This window comes from Megalops cyprinoides, chromosome 3, assembly GCF_013368585.1.
Source record: "Megalops cyprinoides isolate fMegCyp1 chromosome 3, fMegCyp1.pri, whole genome shotgun sequence".
Taxonomy (NCBI): Eukaryota; Metazoa; Chordata; class Actinopteri; order Elopiformes; family Megalopidae; genus Megalops; species Megalops cyprinoides.
The window spans coordinates 20048794-20064226 of record NC_050585.1 but is presented as its reverse complement, the minus strand read 5'-3'; the positions used below and the strand labels follow the sequence as shown (position 1 = coordinate 20064226).

The following is a 15433-nucleotide window of genomic DNA, read 5'->3' as shown; positions in this document are numbered from 1 at the left end:
GTATAAATGGATGAAATGTAATCAAAATTGCTGTGGGTGAGCGTTAGCTGTAATGTGATGTGGTGTTCTGGTGAATGGATTGACAGAAGTCTTTAAATCTGTTCACCTGTTTGTTGTAGGTGAGTGACATACAGGAAGCCCCAGAATCCCCTCCCAACACTGACAAATAGATTAAAGATCCATTCAACTAGAATCATACAAAAATAACACATTCCTGTGTGCTGTGCCCTTTTTGGCCTTGGCAGTTTTACTCTGGGTGTTGAGCATGTTCATCCCTGCACGCGTACAAGCAAAAGATCATCTTGGGTTCTGTACCAGCAACTGCATTAACCTGTCCCGCTGACATTATGCATCACTCTGTCTGGCCGGCTGATTCTGTTGTTGTACTCCTGATTCTTTACCCAACAAAACTGTCATAAGGAAATTACTGCAATTTTACAATTACATTTATACATATCACAATGTTATTGCACATGGTGGATATTCATGATAAGCACTTTGGTTAAGTGAAAACACATTCCACATTCTAGAAAAGATTTTTTTACATAAGACCTGACTGTAGGTTTGAGTGTTAATGGTGCACTCTCTCTTTCTGAATACTCCTCAGTGGATTTTAAACTTTTGGAAGAGGATACCAATTTAATTTCAAATTTGTGAGTGAAAAACCTGCCCACCAGATACTTTCTCCATGTGCTGGGAATAGGGGGCATTTACTCTTTGATGAACTGGGAGAAGCTGCTTAACTAAGCTTGTTTGATCATACCTGTTATCTACTGTTTTGACGAAGGAAAACAAAACGTAGTTATTTATACCCTTCTGCTTGGTTCCGCGGGACTCATTAAAACTAAGACACACTTTGCTAGCTGTTGCACCGGCGAGTTTTTCCTTCAACACAGCATCGTTATACTTGTACTTTAATCGGAAACTTCATTTGCACAATCTACACGCATTATTATTGTTACCAGTGTGCAAACATCTGCATAAACAGGGTTACATCTGTTTGGTCGACCCATTTAATAACCTACCCCCTGAGCCCAAGCCAGTTGTCCTGTCTATAGCACTCTTTGTAATAAATGACTGATTATCAAAATTAAAACTGAATGAACTACCCGTCTTCACTTCCTATAACACCAACTCTCAATGCGACCGACATCGATTCTCCCAGCTGCTGGATTTGACCGTCCATCCAATAGAAGTACACTGCGTTGAGAATCACCCTATCACTGCCTAGCTCTGTAAATCTATCAGGGCATTTTTTTTTTGATTGACACACATTCCTGCCCAATCCTGAAGCGTTTACTTGTTGCGTTAGGATTTCGTTAGGATCGACAGGTCTCCTGGACCAATTGAAAGTCGCTCTCGGGCTCTGAAGCGAAACGTCCGCCGTTTTTCTGTCTTCCTTTCGATTTCCAGCCACCTCATTTCACCGTCATCGCCTTCAGAGCCTTTTTAACTGGGACAACATGGCTGCACCGGCCGGTCGCTACTACAACGAGGGAGGCAGGGCAACGAAAAGACAGAAAACCGAAAATAACGACGGAGGGATGGCTACGGTAAACACAAATTATTTAGAATGTGATCAACTATTTAATAGCAATCTAAAATATTATTTACGTACCCACTGGCACATATTAAACATCTAGCCCGCCTGCTAGTTCTTTTCAGCTAATTATCCGCTTCTTAACGGACGCGTAGTGAGGCCGGCAAAACGGCTAGCTTAGCTGGAAAGCGTGTTCATTTCGCGCGTTTTATTCGGTTTGCGTTGCTTTACCGAGCTTTCGGTTGGTTGGAAGTACTCACCTTTGCTTCCAAAAGTGTATAAGAAATCAACTGCTTAGCTAACTAGCTAGTATACGATTCTTTGACTAGACTAGGTCAGCCGTGAGATCGATTGCATTGTTAGCTAGCCAATGTTAGTTAGCTGACTATATTGTCACTGCTCTCTCCCCAGCTGAATTGAAAAAAGATGGTTAACGGTTTCTGAAGTCATGTTTGCTCGTTCTATGGGTATACTGTAGTGACCAAACCTGATTCGATCTGGTACTAGTGTTCTGTTTATTTACGGTAGGTTTGTTAGCCAACACGCTAATTCGCCTCCATCAATGAATGGCCAGACAAGGTAGCTAGCGCAGCTAGTTAGGCCTTGCACATCGTTGCGACTAGCCTGCAATTTATGCTAGTTAACTACTAGCAAACGGTTGTTTTGCTAGGCACTAATTGAGTAACAGATTAGAGTTTGAATATGCCCAGTTTCTATAGTTAAGGCCCAGAAATGACGACTTTCGTCAACTAGATGGGTAGCTGCTGTTAAAGTACGTTTAACAACTAGCAAATTAGTCTAGTGTGATGAAAACAATGTTAACGTTAGACGTGAAATTGAAACACTCGTTACCCGTATAGCGGTAGCTACAAGTATGTTACATTGGTCATTCGAATTGAAATGCTCTCGAAAACCATATTAGCCGTAGCCGATTAGCTAAAATTAAATCTATTTTTTTCTAGTTAGTGGGGTGGACACTCACTCCACGGTGGATCAGCTAGCCAGCTAATAGGGGTCTGAAGTCGTATAGCGAACTTAGTCTTCTGTGCACAGCAATGCTGCAGTGAGAATCTCAAATTGATTTCAGTTAGTCTACACATCTGTAATCCCTCCCACCTCTGTAACAAAGCGTTGGGAGATTTTGAAGCTGGTCATGTGTAATCAGCTTAAGAACAGGCAGCACGTCCACAGCTTACATCTCTCTAAAAATGTATGCATGGTTTTAGTGACCCTTTGTGACCTCTTGATTTATTTCTGTTCAGGAGGGCTACGAAGATCCCCACAAGACTTTGCCCTCACCTGTGGTGCATGTGAGGGGTCTGGTGGATGGCATTACGGAGGCTGACCTGGTGGAGGCGCTGCAGGAGTTCGGAACAATCAGGTGACTTTGATTTACAGCATAACTGTGGGCTGCAGCTGCTGTCTTGCAGTCAGTGTGAACATGATGTACTTCAGTAAGGCAGTGATTCATAGGTGTAATTATGCAAATGCTATTAACATGTGGAAAATGTAAAGTAAATGTAAGAAGAGCGTGGGATGCTGTGGCGCCCTGGGGCCTGGAAACTGGGTGGAATAGGAACATGGAGTGCTGCCTGGAGTTAATATTCTAGACTGTGAATTGCAAATCTGTGAGTGACGGGTCTCTTGTGTCCCTGTGCCCAGTGGCTGCAGCCTTTTGTCTGCCCCCCTGAGCCTTGTTCCATAAGTGATGTTGGCCTCCTCTTAAACTGATACTCATAAGCGGCTCCTGCTCTCCAGGGAAGTGCCTCAGCCGAAAGCCTTTAGGTGTCCCGTGCATCTTAATTCCAAGACCATTGCACTGATGCTTACTGAAAGGTGACTGATTCGAAGGTTAATGGCAATAATAATAGTAGTAATAATAAAAATTGTGTACAGCAGTCATGACCAATTCAAGCCGGACACTCTTGGAATCGTAAATATCATTATTTCGTAGTGCGTAATATTTAGAGGTTGCATAGGCTTGTTTCTCCTTTGTATCTCATAAATTGTCATTAACTGTTTGTTGGTCATTATGTCATTAACAGTTAATTGTTTTGATGACTATAGATGAGGTACTTCACACAGATTAGTTTTGATTTACTGAAGTTTAGGTGAGCACAACTTGTCAATCACTCTGTGGCCTGCCCTGGTAAATGTGTGGGTTGGTGTGGCTCGCTTCATTGTCCCTGCTACATAGGAACGGATGCAAGGTTGTTTTGACTTTTCCACTCCTTTAGTAACATTGCTCTGACAGCTGACACCCCCCCCCAATGGAGCATCTAGTATCGTCTCTTCCACACCGCTTCAGAAAAGGAAGCTTACGTTTAATGCAAAACCATGGCAACGGCAAAGACCTGGCAACAGCAAAGCTACAAATATGTCAGAGGAACAGACCCAGTAAAAATGGAAATGATTATAACTTAGCCTTCAGGTTCCCCTTTAAAGTGGAATAAGCTGAAGAACCTTATCGTTGTCCTGGGTGTGTGTGTGTATGTACAGCCCTGGGCCTTGCACCTGGCTAACTTTGTTCCCCCTCCCCAGCTACGTGGTGGTGATGCCGAAGAAGCGCCAGGCCCTGGTGGAGTACGAGGACATGAACGGCTCCTGCAACGCCGTGAACTACGCCTCCGACAACCAGATCTACATCGCTGGCCACCCCGCCTTCGTCAACTACTCCACCAGCCAGAAAATCTCGCGCCCCGGCGACCCCGATGACTCGCGCAGCGTCAACAACGTGCTGCTGCTCACCATCATGAACCCCATCTACCCCATCACCACGGTAACTGCATCCGCCCCAGTATCCATGCATTTATGCTAGAGTTGTGCTGGTGTTGGGCTTGTTTGCACATTGTGCCGGGCTAATGTGTAATGTTGGCTTTAGTGTGTCAGACTTTACCTTATGTTGAACTTCGGTACAACACAATGCACAGATGGACATAAACTAATTTTGAGTATTTTAGCTTTTCTACCTGTAAGAGTGTCAAGAAATTATGAAATTATGAAAGCAGGTATGAAACCGTTAGACTTCATCTTTTGAGTTTAAAGAAATTTAGAGTTAAGGTGTTTTGAAGAATAGGGGTTTCAAAGGGGCTGCAAAATCTCTTGCATTCTTCCTGTACCACCGTTAGATGGCAGTGTCACAGCTTTAGGTTTTAAATTTCCATTAAGCGTTAATTGTGGTGTGGACCTGCTGTTTCTTTAGTGAAAATGGCGTTTTGTTTGGCTCAGTTTCTTTTGCCAGGATAGGCTGCGGTTTTAATAGGAATGAATGTGATGAAACTGCAGGTGAGAGCCTTTTGTGTCTTGACGTCAATAGTATTGTGTTGGACGCACCTTCACAATTTTGTTTTTGTCTAGCATTTTGCAAGATTGAATATAGCTGTTGGGATGTGATGTCAGTTTAATAGTATTATATTGTTTAACGGACCACTGACTTAGTCTCAAAGTGCACCTTAGTCAAGACAATCTAAAAGTTATCTGTTGCCTTCTGTTTGCTGTGATAGCCTCTCTTATTTTATAAGTCTTAAGTTTTAATCATCTCTAAAATATGTATCTAGGGGTGGATTCCTTGAGAAGGGTACTAGATTATTTTTATTGATATATATGGAAATTCTTTCAGGTCCCTGGTTGTGATCCTGTAGGGCTTCAGTGTTGTCTGGTCTGTGGCAGTTGTGCTTGCTGTTGCATGCTGGGATTTGCAGTAAAGTGTGTAAGTAGTAGTGTACTGTTGACCAAGATTTTTCAACTTTACAGGATGTGCTGTACACCATCTGTAACAACTGTGGCCCTGTTCAAAGGATTGTCATCTTCAGGAAGAATGGCGTGCAGGCCATGGTTGAATATCCTTTTTATTATTATCTTTTGATGTCCTTTGCATCTTAGATCTTCAGTGTTTATATATACATGTAAAATTAGTGAGTGTGTGGTGGTTCGGAAGAACAACACATCTGTCAGGATGCAATTAACTGATATTACTCCATGATTTCCAAAGGTGCGGTGCACAGCTTAGTTAAATTTTGTGTAACAAGCATTTGTAAATGTTTGTAACTTGTTGTGCTTTCTTTAACGTTTTTGCACATTCATTTCTCCCAATTGCACTTGCAGCCTTGTACAGTACAAATCTGGGGACATAAAAAATTTGATATTTATGTTGCACATGAATTGTTTTTGATTGGTGCAGTTGTCAGCATCCTAGTTCTGAATATTGCACCATTTGTGTAAAAGGCTCTCCAGTGACTCATAAAGAAACTGTTAGTTGCAGCAGGACTAGTTCTTCCTCTCTACCATGTCTGATCCATGTGTTGGAGGGTAGTGAGTGCAGTTTCCCAGCCAGGGCACTGCAGACGGTTAGCTCCAGTTGTTGTGTTGGATCAATGCCTTCACCCCAGCCTTCCTAGATCCTCCGCAGTGCATGAGTGGTTCTGCTGTAAAAATCCTCTCATTCATAAGGAGGTGGTTATTGGAAAGTGGATGACGGTCTCCTAGGCGTGTCTGCCTTTTTTTTCCTTGACTAGCCGCTGTACGTTCGACTCTGTGCAGAGCGCTCAGCGGGCCAAAGCCTCTCTCAATGGGGCTGACATCTACTCCGGCTGCTGCACCCTGAAGATCGAGTATGCCAAGGTGAGTGGCTTTGACACCACCCCGGTGGGCGGACATGTCTGTCATGATGACACTGACACAGAGGGTAAACTGTTTTTCACCCCCTTCCCCATTCCCTTGCTCAGCCGACGCGTCTCAACGTGTTCAAGAACGACCAGGACACCTGGGACTACACCAACCCCAACCTGAGTAACCAAGGTAACGGGAGCATCCCGCCTGCCTCCTCCTACAGTTCTTCTCTCGGCACTCTTTACTGGCACTGTTGGGGATTGGGTGGGGGGAACGATCCGCCAAGGGTGATGCCTCTGCCCCAGCCGTGCTCAGCCACGCCCCGCTCCCATTGGGCAGGAGTTTAAAGTGGGCGGGATGGAGCCGGCTGTCTCAGTGGCATGACCCTTGTGACCTGTCACAGGGTGTCCATTGCTGTCCTCTGTCCTAACGCCACATCGCAGCGCGCTGTGCACCGACACGCGGCAGGGGTGTGAGGAGTGACGTCAGGGCAGCCGTCCATCACTCGCAGGCCCCGCCCACACGCACTTGTAGGCTTTTCCGGTCATTTATTTGAAGCACGCACAGAAGCACGTGTCACACTCACCCCAGTTCATGGGCTCGGGGATAGCTGGCCTCGGTTCAGTTGCCAGACTTGTCAGTCGGTTGGGATGGCAAAATGCGATCGGCGCATCCTAATGCATGCTACGTTTCTCAAGGGGTTCGGCTCAGTGACTGCCATTACTCCAGCCCTCGGTGGAAGTAGATCCCTGTGAGGTCTGCTGGATTAGCCAGGGCTGACGAGGGCTACCGAACGTAGAGCACCCAGGGCACACGAGCCTTAGATACTCTTGGTTATGAAACTAACAGGTTTGCATGTGACGGAATGCATGCTTCTACCTCATCTTTTAACGCACCGCCCTGACTACTTGCCTTATTCACAGGTATTATTGCCAGCTGTTCAAAGGGAGTTTGGGGGGGGGTTGGAAGAACAGTAACCAATACCACTAGTCTGAATAGTCCAGTCCAAAACTGATGGCCGTCTTCCCTGTCAGTTGCTTGTCAGTCGGCGTGGCCTAAAACCACAACTCGTACTATTATAACCATGTAGAGTACAGGTATTCTTGGTTTCAGGGATTTTTTTGTTTTGTATTTGGGGTTTTTTGTGTGCCTGCCTTTGTCAGGCTGGATAAAAAGTAATATTCATGCACAGAAGTGTACTACTCAGGTCATCTGCCGTGACAGTTTGTGTACATGGCTTACAAATTGAGAAGTCTCCTTTGAATGGGCGCCAATAGGAAACACTGTGCTGGTGTGTGTGGGTGGGTGGGGGGAGTTGCTTGGTGGCCATACGCACTCAGTAATGGTTGACGCGCGCGATGGAGGCTGTCCTGTGAAACCCGGGTCACTCCTCACAGCCTAGCCGTGAACACACATGCAAGCAACTCGACAACGCACTGAACCTACAGCAGAGCCTACACCAGCCGCTCCAGACAGAAACGGAACACTGGGGGAACAGACACGGAGGCACTCTGCGGCCCTCAACACCACTCCCGACACCGAGCCGGCAGCGCACTCCTGCAAGGACAACACTCACATGGACGGACATCTAGCCCCCATTTGGGGACAGACACCGCAAGACCACGAGAACAGACACATGCAACATTACAGCTGCAGACATGCTTGATACTGACATTCCTCCTCCTCCTACTCCTACTACTACTACTCCCAACAGAACAACTACAGAGCTACGAAGATGTCCTACCTGCATTTTCCTCTGCACAACACATTTTTACCCAGGGGGAAGAGGGTTTGAAGTGTGCTGGCGCTAAGCTATGCTAATTGACTGATAACACACGCCACTTCAGCGAACCTCAGAGGATCTCCCCCTAGACACTCGTCCTGAGAAAGGAACATGAATGACACGACATACAGAGATAAAGAGAGGGGGAGAGAGCGAGAGAGAGAGAGAGAGAAAGAGGCCACTCACATGAAATAAGCCAGCCACTCACACGCGAGGCACCTCTGCAGCGTGCGCCCCTCCCGCTCTCTCTCGGGTTCCTGCACCTTGCTCTGACTCGGGTGTGTGGGTTTCCTCTGCTCTTCCTCTTCGTCTTTTGTGCTGAACACAAAACAACACAACAGCAACAACACACAACGCAGGAGCCCTACCCAGATGTTGCACAGCCAAGCCTTAGACGAGACTCACAGCGCCACGGGGGGGACAGCAGCAGATCTCATACAAACCGCACACGTGTGACCAGTAACACGGGAAGGAGCCCACGAAGACACCACAGGCTGCAGACACGTGCAGACAAAGGCACACAAACAGACTATGTGCTTGATATTTTTTTTCCAAAGTTCTCCGTGCGTTCATGGAATCGGGTGTTCTGTTTTTTTTCCCCCCTGTCCCCCTCCCCCTCCCTGTCCTCTCTCCTCCCCCACCCTTTCTATTGTGTTGATTCAGCTTTTCAGTTTTTTTCTGAATACAACTCTTAGTGTGCCCTTTTTTTGAAGAGTCTTGACGCCTGTGTAACGCCTTCCATGTGATGCAGGTTTGGCATTGTGTGTCTGAGGACTTCCGTCTTTCTGAAATGGTGCAAACTGTCTGCTTTGCGGTCAAAGCACGGTAAGCAGAAATTTATTTTAAAAAAAACACCACCACCACCACCTACCACCACCACCAAAAAAAAAACCTCCAAGACCATCAGCAACGGCAAATAAATTAAAACCCAAAAAACGGAGAAGAACCGTAAATGTGCTTTCTTTCTGATGTGTGGAGAGGAGGATGGAAGTTGAAAGATTGAAATGAAAATGGAGGGAGGGGATGGAGTTATCGGTGCTGAAGTGGCCCTCTAGAAGCAATTGCCCCCAAACCCCCGGCTGCACCTTCCACCCCTCCCCCTATTCTGTGCTGTAAGTAATCTCCAACTTCTCTTGCCTTGCAGTGAAACCATGTTCCTGTGCAGATGATTGTGTTTGCATTGTTGGTAATGAACATGCTGTAAATGTCCTGTGGATGTTCATGGGAGGCTTTCAGCGTTGGCCACCTCAATTGGCTTCGTATTGTTCTTCAATCGTCCTGTTGCCTTTAACGTTATTTTTCTCTTAGCCTATGTGGTCTTCTCTTTCAGACGCCTCATCGTCTGAGCCATTTAGGTTGGGACGCAATGGGTGTTCTCTTCATTCCCAACCTCTGACTACGCTCCTGTAGCAGTATTTATTGGTTTTGCATCCTGGTGTGATGTTAAATATTTTCCAGCCTGAATATTTTCCCAGCTACTTCCCTTCAGCTTGATAGGTGCACAGTTTGCAGCTTGCCCTGCCAGTTAGGTACAGCTGTCTTGCTCTGTGGCTGCCAAGTTGTAGCTAATCGCTCGCTGTTTGGCTTAGTGACTTTGTAGCTACTTAAATTGGAAGGTGAAATGTTGGCTTGCATTAAATTCCCTACCTGTTCAAAAATGCAACAAAAGCAGAAGTTCCCGGGAAAATTCTCATGGCAGGGAGAATATTAACGCAACAGCAGCTGCATTTCAGAATGCACAGGACCTCTACGGTTTACTTGCCTCTCACAGACATCTGGTGCAGTGTTTGCCCCAGGGGTGTGTGTGAGACTCACGAGTAACCGACAACCAGGCTGAAAGACTTCCAGAGGGGGTGGGGGGAGGGAAGGGGTGCATTATCTTTTGGGCAGAAAATAAAGCAAATAAACTACCCTCCCTGCCACAAGGGGGCGGCATTCTGACTGACTTTCGCTTATTGTTTGGTTTACTCCTGGCTTCACAGACTGCGGAGAGATGGACAGATGTGTAATACTTTGTAATAAGATCTCTTAATATTACTTCACTGTGCTGCTTGCACTGTTACCTGAAGTTTTTTTTTTTTTTTTTTTGTCACATCAGTAGTTGCTGTGTTACAGGTTTAATTCCTATGTTTGGGTGAGAGAACACTGAGACAAGGGTGTGCCAGGTAGACTGTATTGGGGCATTTGGTGTCCCGGTCAGCTTAGGGTCTCTTGTGAGCAGAGGGTTTTAGCTGGATAGTTGTCAGTTGTGTGGTAACAGTCTCTGAAGCCTGTGGGTCTGTCATTTTTCTAGTTTGGAAGATGCTGTACAATTCCCTGTATTCAAAGCCATTTCTTTTTAATTTGATTCTACCTTTATGTAGCTGGAATCATTTGTTTCTTTGATGCAGTAGTGCCTCTAATGGGTTTTTTGTGTGCAGATAATCAAATTGAGACTGGCTAGTAGTAAGCCTGCTAGTAAGCCTGACTCTACCTCAAGGTGAATAAATTTTAAAATACCCAAGTGTTGATCTGAGCCACATAAGTTAGGTTTTTGAATGTCAGGTTAAAAGTCAGGCTAGGCTAATATGCACAAACCAAACAGTAGGCCAACTGAATGTACTGGAACTGGTCTTGAGACAGCTTTGCCATTTTGGTTTGACGTGTATATATGTACCTGTACAGATGCAGAAGGAGATGGCAGTTGGAGCAATGCACAAGGTGTGTGTATGTGTGTGTTACAGGTACTCTCCACCACCCCACCCCTCTCCATCCCCATGTGACTAAATGCATTTCAGAGAAGATAAAAATGGTGTAAATTTGCCAGGGATGTTGTCCTGTGGGCCTTCTGATCCAGTCTTAATCGCAGCTCCCCCCTACCCCCCTCATCCTTCAAGTTTCAGTTGATAAACTATCTGGTTTGCCCCTCCCTATCTTTGTGTCTCATGAGTTCATTTGTTGTGGTAAGGACAAGTGACTGGCACAGAGGTGTTTTTGAAGTGGACAGGTTGGCTCCCTGCTTTTCAGATTTGCTTGGAGTCATTAACACTTTTAACTTAATTTTTTTAAGTGTTAAAGGCAGCTTGAATCAGTACTGGGTTCCACATGCATGTCGGCACACTGCGCTCTGGGTGTGCTGCTTTCTCCGTTTGTTTTTTGTTTTTTCCTCTGTACCATTTCAAGCTGTTTGTAAAAGCTAAGTTGATGTTGAGTGCAGTGCATATGGAGTCTTGGTTTCTTGTCGGCTCTAAGGTGTTCATGTTTCGTCCTCTCCTCCTCCTTCCCCTCCGTCTCTCTCAGACATGAACGCCAACCCCAACAAGCGTCAGAGACAGCCGGCTCTGCTGGGAGACCATCCTCCAGAGTATGGTAAGACTCCGAAGTGCTCCAGCCACAGTGCTCCACCGAGAGTCCTGGGTTATCCCTGCCTGCCTTAGTCCGGGATCACTCTTGGCTTATGTTATCTGTGCCCGTCTGTCTTACTCCTCAAACCTGCAATCCTTTGCCCCCCAGGTGGTCCACAGGGTGGTTACCACGGGCATTACCATGATGAGAGCTACGGTCCTCCCCCTCCTCCCCCCCACTATGAGGGCCGGCGCATGGGCCCACCCATGGGCGGCCCCCGCCGCGGAGGCCCCAACCAGCGATACGGAGGCCCCCAGTACGGACATGCCCCTCCCCCGCCAGAGTACAGCCCCCATGCTGACTCCCCCGTTGTCATGGTGTATGGACTGGACCCTTCCAAGATTAACGCAGACAGGGTCTTCAACATTTTCTGTCTGTACGGTAACGTTGAGAGGGTGAGTGTCCATGAATGCATGACAAGTTCAGCGTTTTTTTTTTTTTTTTTTTTTTTTTTTTTGTGGTAAAGGGTGTCAATCAGCTACACCAAATGAATCATCAGAGGGATTTTAAAAAGGAATTAAGACAAAGGCATACACACGATTCCCTTATATCTTGCAAAAGTTGATTTAGTATAGATTGTTTGAAATGTTCACTCAAAAAATGATCATCTTACCTTTCCCCGTCTTAAGGTCAAATTCATGAAGAGTAAGCCTGGAGCAGCCATGGTGGAGATGGGCGACTGCTACGCTGTGGACCGCGCCATCACACACCTCAACAACAACTTCCTGTTTGGACAGAAACTCAATGTCTGGTGAGCTGTCTTGCCAGTCCATTTTTTGTTCTTCCTGCTGTTGGTTAAATTTGACCACCATAACCATGCCCCTTCTTCCCTAATCATCATGTAATGGCTATGTCCGGGGTTAACAGTTTAGGGCGTAATGTGATGGATCATCTCCTCATAGTTCTGTGTGTGTGAAATTGGTTTACAAAGGATTGATTTTGTTGCTGTTTAGATTACATTTGGTCACTTTTTTACCTTTGCATTGCAAGTCTCTGTGGATAAGTCCATTTGTGGCAGTTATAGTGAGGAAGCTGAGAGCCCTGTGTCTCTGTGCAGTGTGTCAAAGCAGCAGGCCATCATGCCAGGCCAGTCCTATGAGCTGGAGGACGGCACCAGCAGCTTCAAGGACTTCCACGGCACCCGCAACAACCGCTTCACCTCCCCGGAGCAGGCGGCCAAGAATCGCATCCAGCACCCCAGCAATGTTCTGCACTTCTTCAACGGCCAGCCTGACGTCTCCGTGGAGATCTTCACACAGGTAGGACAGCAGCAATCAGCAATCAATTTTTTTAAAAAGAAAAATCTTTTTTTTTTTTTTTTTTTGGAATAGGGTGTATCTGCTGGGGGGTGTTGACCTGATAGCAGAGGGGCAAAGTCGTGAATCATTTGGTATTTTCAAACGTGTCTGATTCATGCTTCATTCTTCTGACCAAGTGTCTCTCTGTCTCTGCAGATCTGCGAGGAGCTGGGAGTGAAGAGCCCATCCAACATCAAGCTCTTCACGGGAAAGAGTAAGTGTACATTGCAGTCTGCTGAAATTCATGTTGTTACCTTGGGTACTTCAGTGGTAACTCCTTTCCTGGACATTCCACAGCATTTAAAGGTGACAAAATGTGCTTTGTTGCAGTCTGATTACAGCCCCCATAATGGCGTGCACACACTCTTTGTTTCCAATTGCACACAAATGGATGCTGCTAAAAGGGGCATAAAATTAAGTTCCTGGATGATAAACACACCACTTTTACACACAGAGTAGGCTTTGTAATGGGGAGGTGTCTGTGTAGTAAAGAATTGACCCTTGTTTTTGGGACTGTCAGTGGTGATCCTCATAAGTAAGAGGCTTAGTGCCTCTAGTGGTCCTCATAAGGTATGTATCTCAATGTGGTAAGGACTTGGTGCCAGTGGTAGTCCTTTTTGAGCACATCTCCATGCAGTGAGGAGGTAGTGCCATTGGCACTAGTGTCTTGATGCAGTGCAAATAAATTGGACTTCGTGTCTCTCTCCGTGGGTGGGGGTCCAGGCGAGCGCAGTTCTTCCGGCCTGTTAGAGTGGGAGTCCATCAATGATGCCATGGAGGCTCTGGCCATGATGAATCACTATCAGATGAAGAACCCCAGTGAGTCCTGACATCTCTCTCACATACAGACATGCACACAGAGACACAAACACACCCGCGCAGCACTGCTTAACCAATTAACCACACTTCCTTACACCAACACAGCAAAAGGCATACTGTACCAATGCCATGTAGGCATATAGTCAGCCAGTAGCATACCCTTTCTTTTTCTTTTATTTATTTTAAATAAGGAGTCTCATCTTACACTAAAGTGGAACAAGCTATCTGATACATAGTGGTGCTGATAAAGGGTACAGGTCAAAGTTTAAGAAGCTGTGGATGTGCTAGTGTAACCTTTGACCAGCTTGCAATATGTTAAGCCTATTAAATTGAATCCTTATCCATTGATGGCCCCTGTAGATTTTTCAAATTTGTAAATAAATAAAAATAGTTTGTATATACTCAGATTCTGTTCCAGTTTAGCATTATGCTGTTAGAGTACAGTCATGGATGTGTGACATTTTGTGAACAAAAAAATGGGAACGTTGTATGTGGACTCCAGCTTTGCAACTTGGGAATTTGAGAGTAGTATGTACACTGCCTGCTTTTAAGGTTGCTCTTAAGTTGGTATGCAGATGCATTATGACTTCAGAATCAACTAGTTTACATTTACTACTGTTAAACAGCAGGGATTGAGCTTGCCCACGCATTGTTCTCTAAAGCCAAAATGAGCTTTCAAATACTTGGTGAGGTTTCTTATGCAAAAGGGATCGGTGTTTTACTTCTGTATGTGTGGAAATTGTCTAATATGGTCTCTTTCCCTTTGTCAGATGGGCCATACCCTTACACCCTGAAGCTGTGCTTCTCCACTGCACAGCACGCAAACTGAACACTTGGCCATCGCCATGGAGACCAGCCACCCCCACACCCACCCCTACCCCCACCACCCCAAAATAGGACACAGCAGTGACCCAGTCCTTCCCTCCACTTACCCTGAATGTCCATACAAGCTGTGTGTCTGTGCAGTCTTGAGTTGTCTTTATTCTTTAGTATGTAACTGTGGCGAGAACGGCACAAGACACACTGACACAGAAGAGTTACTTTTTTTTTGCTTTTACTAAAGAGAGAAGAGGAAGAGCTTTTGTACGAGTATTGTTTAAATTTTTTTAATTGTTTTCAATTTGACATTTTGTTCTGCTGTCTGCTCAGCATTTAGACCTACGCTAGGAACTCGACTTCAATAGGAAGGGTTGTTTGTCTTTATGTTCTGAAATGAATAAAATTAATTCAATAAGTTGTGTAGGTGCCCTTTTTTCTGTACAGCCGCCAAAGATGGACACCCCTAAACTGGTTGGTTATGTGCAAAATATTTCAGTGTGTTTTTTGATGTACATTCTGGTATTATTGATGAAAATTTTGGTGGTGTTAGTTTGAACCGTTTTCTCTTTTGGTTTTAAATGAGTGTTCGTACTGATGATCGTATTGACTGGCAGCTTGGCAGCTTTGGGTTATTTTGTAACTGATTTCAAGAACATGAGTGCCATATCAAGCACCTGTCTAGGAAAAATATTGTACACAGATTACAGAGAATTTGGTTGAGACTGAGTTAATCTTTGCACCATACTGAGATTAAATGTGCAAGACGTAGTCGTCATTTGAATTAAGGGTTTAAGCATCTTACAATTATTGGATCAGTCATGTATTACTGTAAAGCTTTAAATAAAACTGACTCAACTTCTCTTAGGTCTGCTTTCATGAAGTGCTCAACATGATTGTAACAATTTCTGTGGGACTGGGAAGATAGCTGTATCACTTGATCATCTGCAGTTTGCTTCCTTTTTCTGGTTCAGAGACACTGCATCCAGTAGGCAGCACACAGGTCCACCAACGCCAGAGGGTGGCAGCAGCGCTCGCAACTGAAGGGCGGCAAGCGCGCACATGCGTTTACCTTTATTGCCTTTTGAAGACTTGTGCAGTATTTTTATCGTACTGTAACGAAGCAAAATGATCCTTCTCTGCCTCTGATCTAATTCAGAATTAATGGCACAAAACTGCATTTTA

The 15433-nt window shown here is 45.4% G+C and overlaps 1 protein-coding gene across 3 annotated transcripts; it reads left to right on the top strand.

Moving 5' to 3' along the window:
* The first annotated feature begins 1412 nt into the window (after window positions 1-1412).
* On the top strand, window positions 1413-14517 carry hnrnpl (heterogeneous nuclear ribonucleoprotein L). 3 transcript variants are annotated; one of them, XM_036524056.1, is made up of 14 exons: window positions 1413-1553; window positions 2803-2921; window positions 4082-4319; window positions 5294-5379; window positions 6064-6160; window positions 6265-6337; window positions 10596-10631; window positions 11211-11279; window positions 11424-11710; window positions 11945-12066; window positions 12373-12574; window positions 12770-12827; window positions 13337-13432; window positions 14203-14517. In XM_036524056.1, the coding sequence occupies exons 1-14, from the start codon at window positions 1464-1466 to the stop codon at window positions 14259-14261; spliced, it is 1632 nt and encodes a 543-aa protein (XP_036379949.1). In that variant the 5' UTR covers window positions 1413-1463; the 3' UTR covers window positions 14262-14517. The 3 variants fall into 3 exon arrangements, with proteins under 3 accessions (XP_036379949.1, XP_036379948.1, XP_036379950.1); XM_036524055.1 differs by having other exon boundaries at window positions 1414-1553; window positions 13325-13432; XM_036524057.1 differs by lacking the exon at window positions 10596-10631 and having other exon boundaries at window positions 1414-1553; window positions 13325-13432.
* The last annotated feature ends 916 nt before the right edge of the window (window positions 14518-15433 follow it).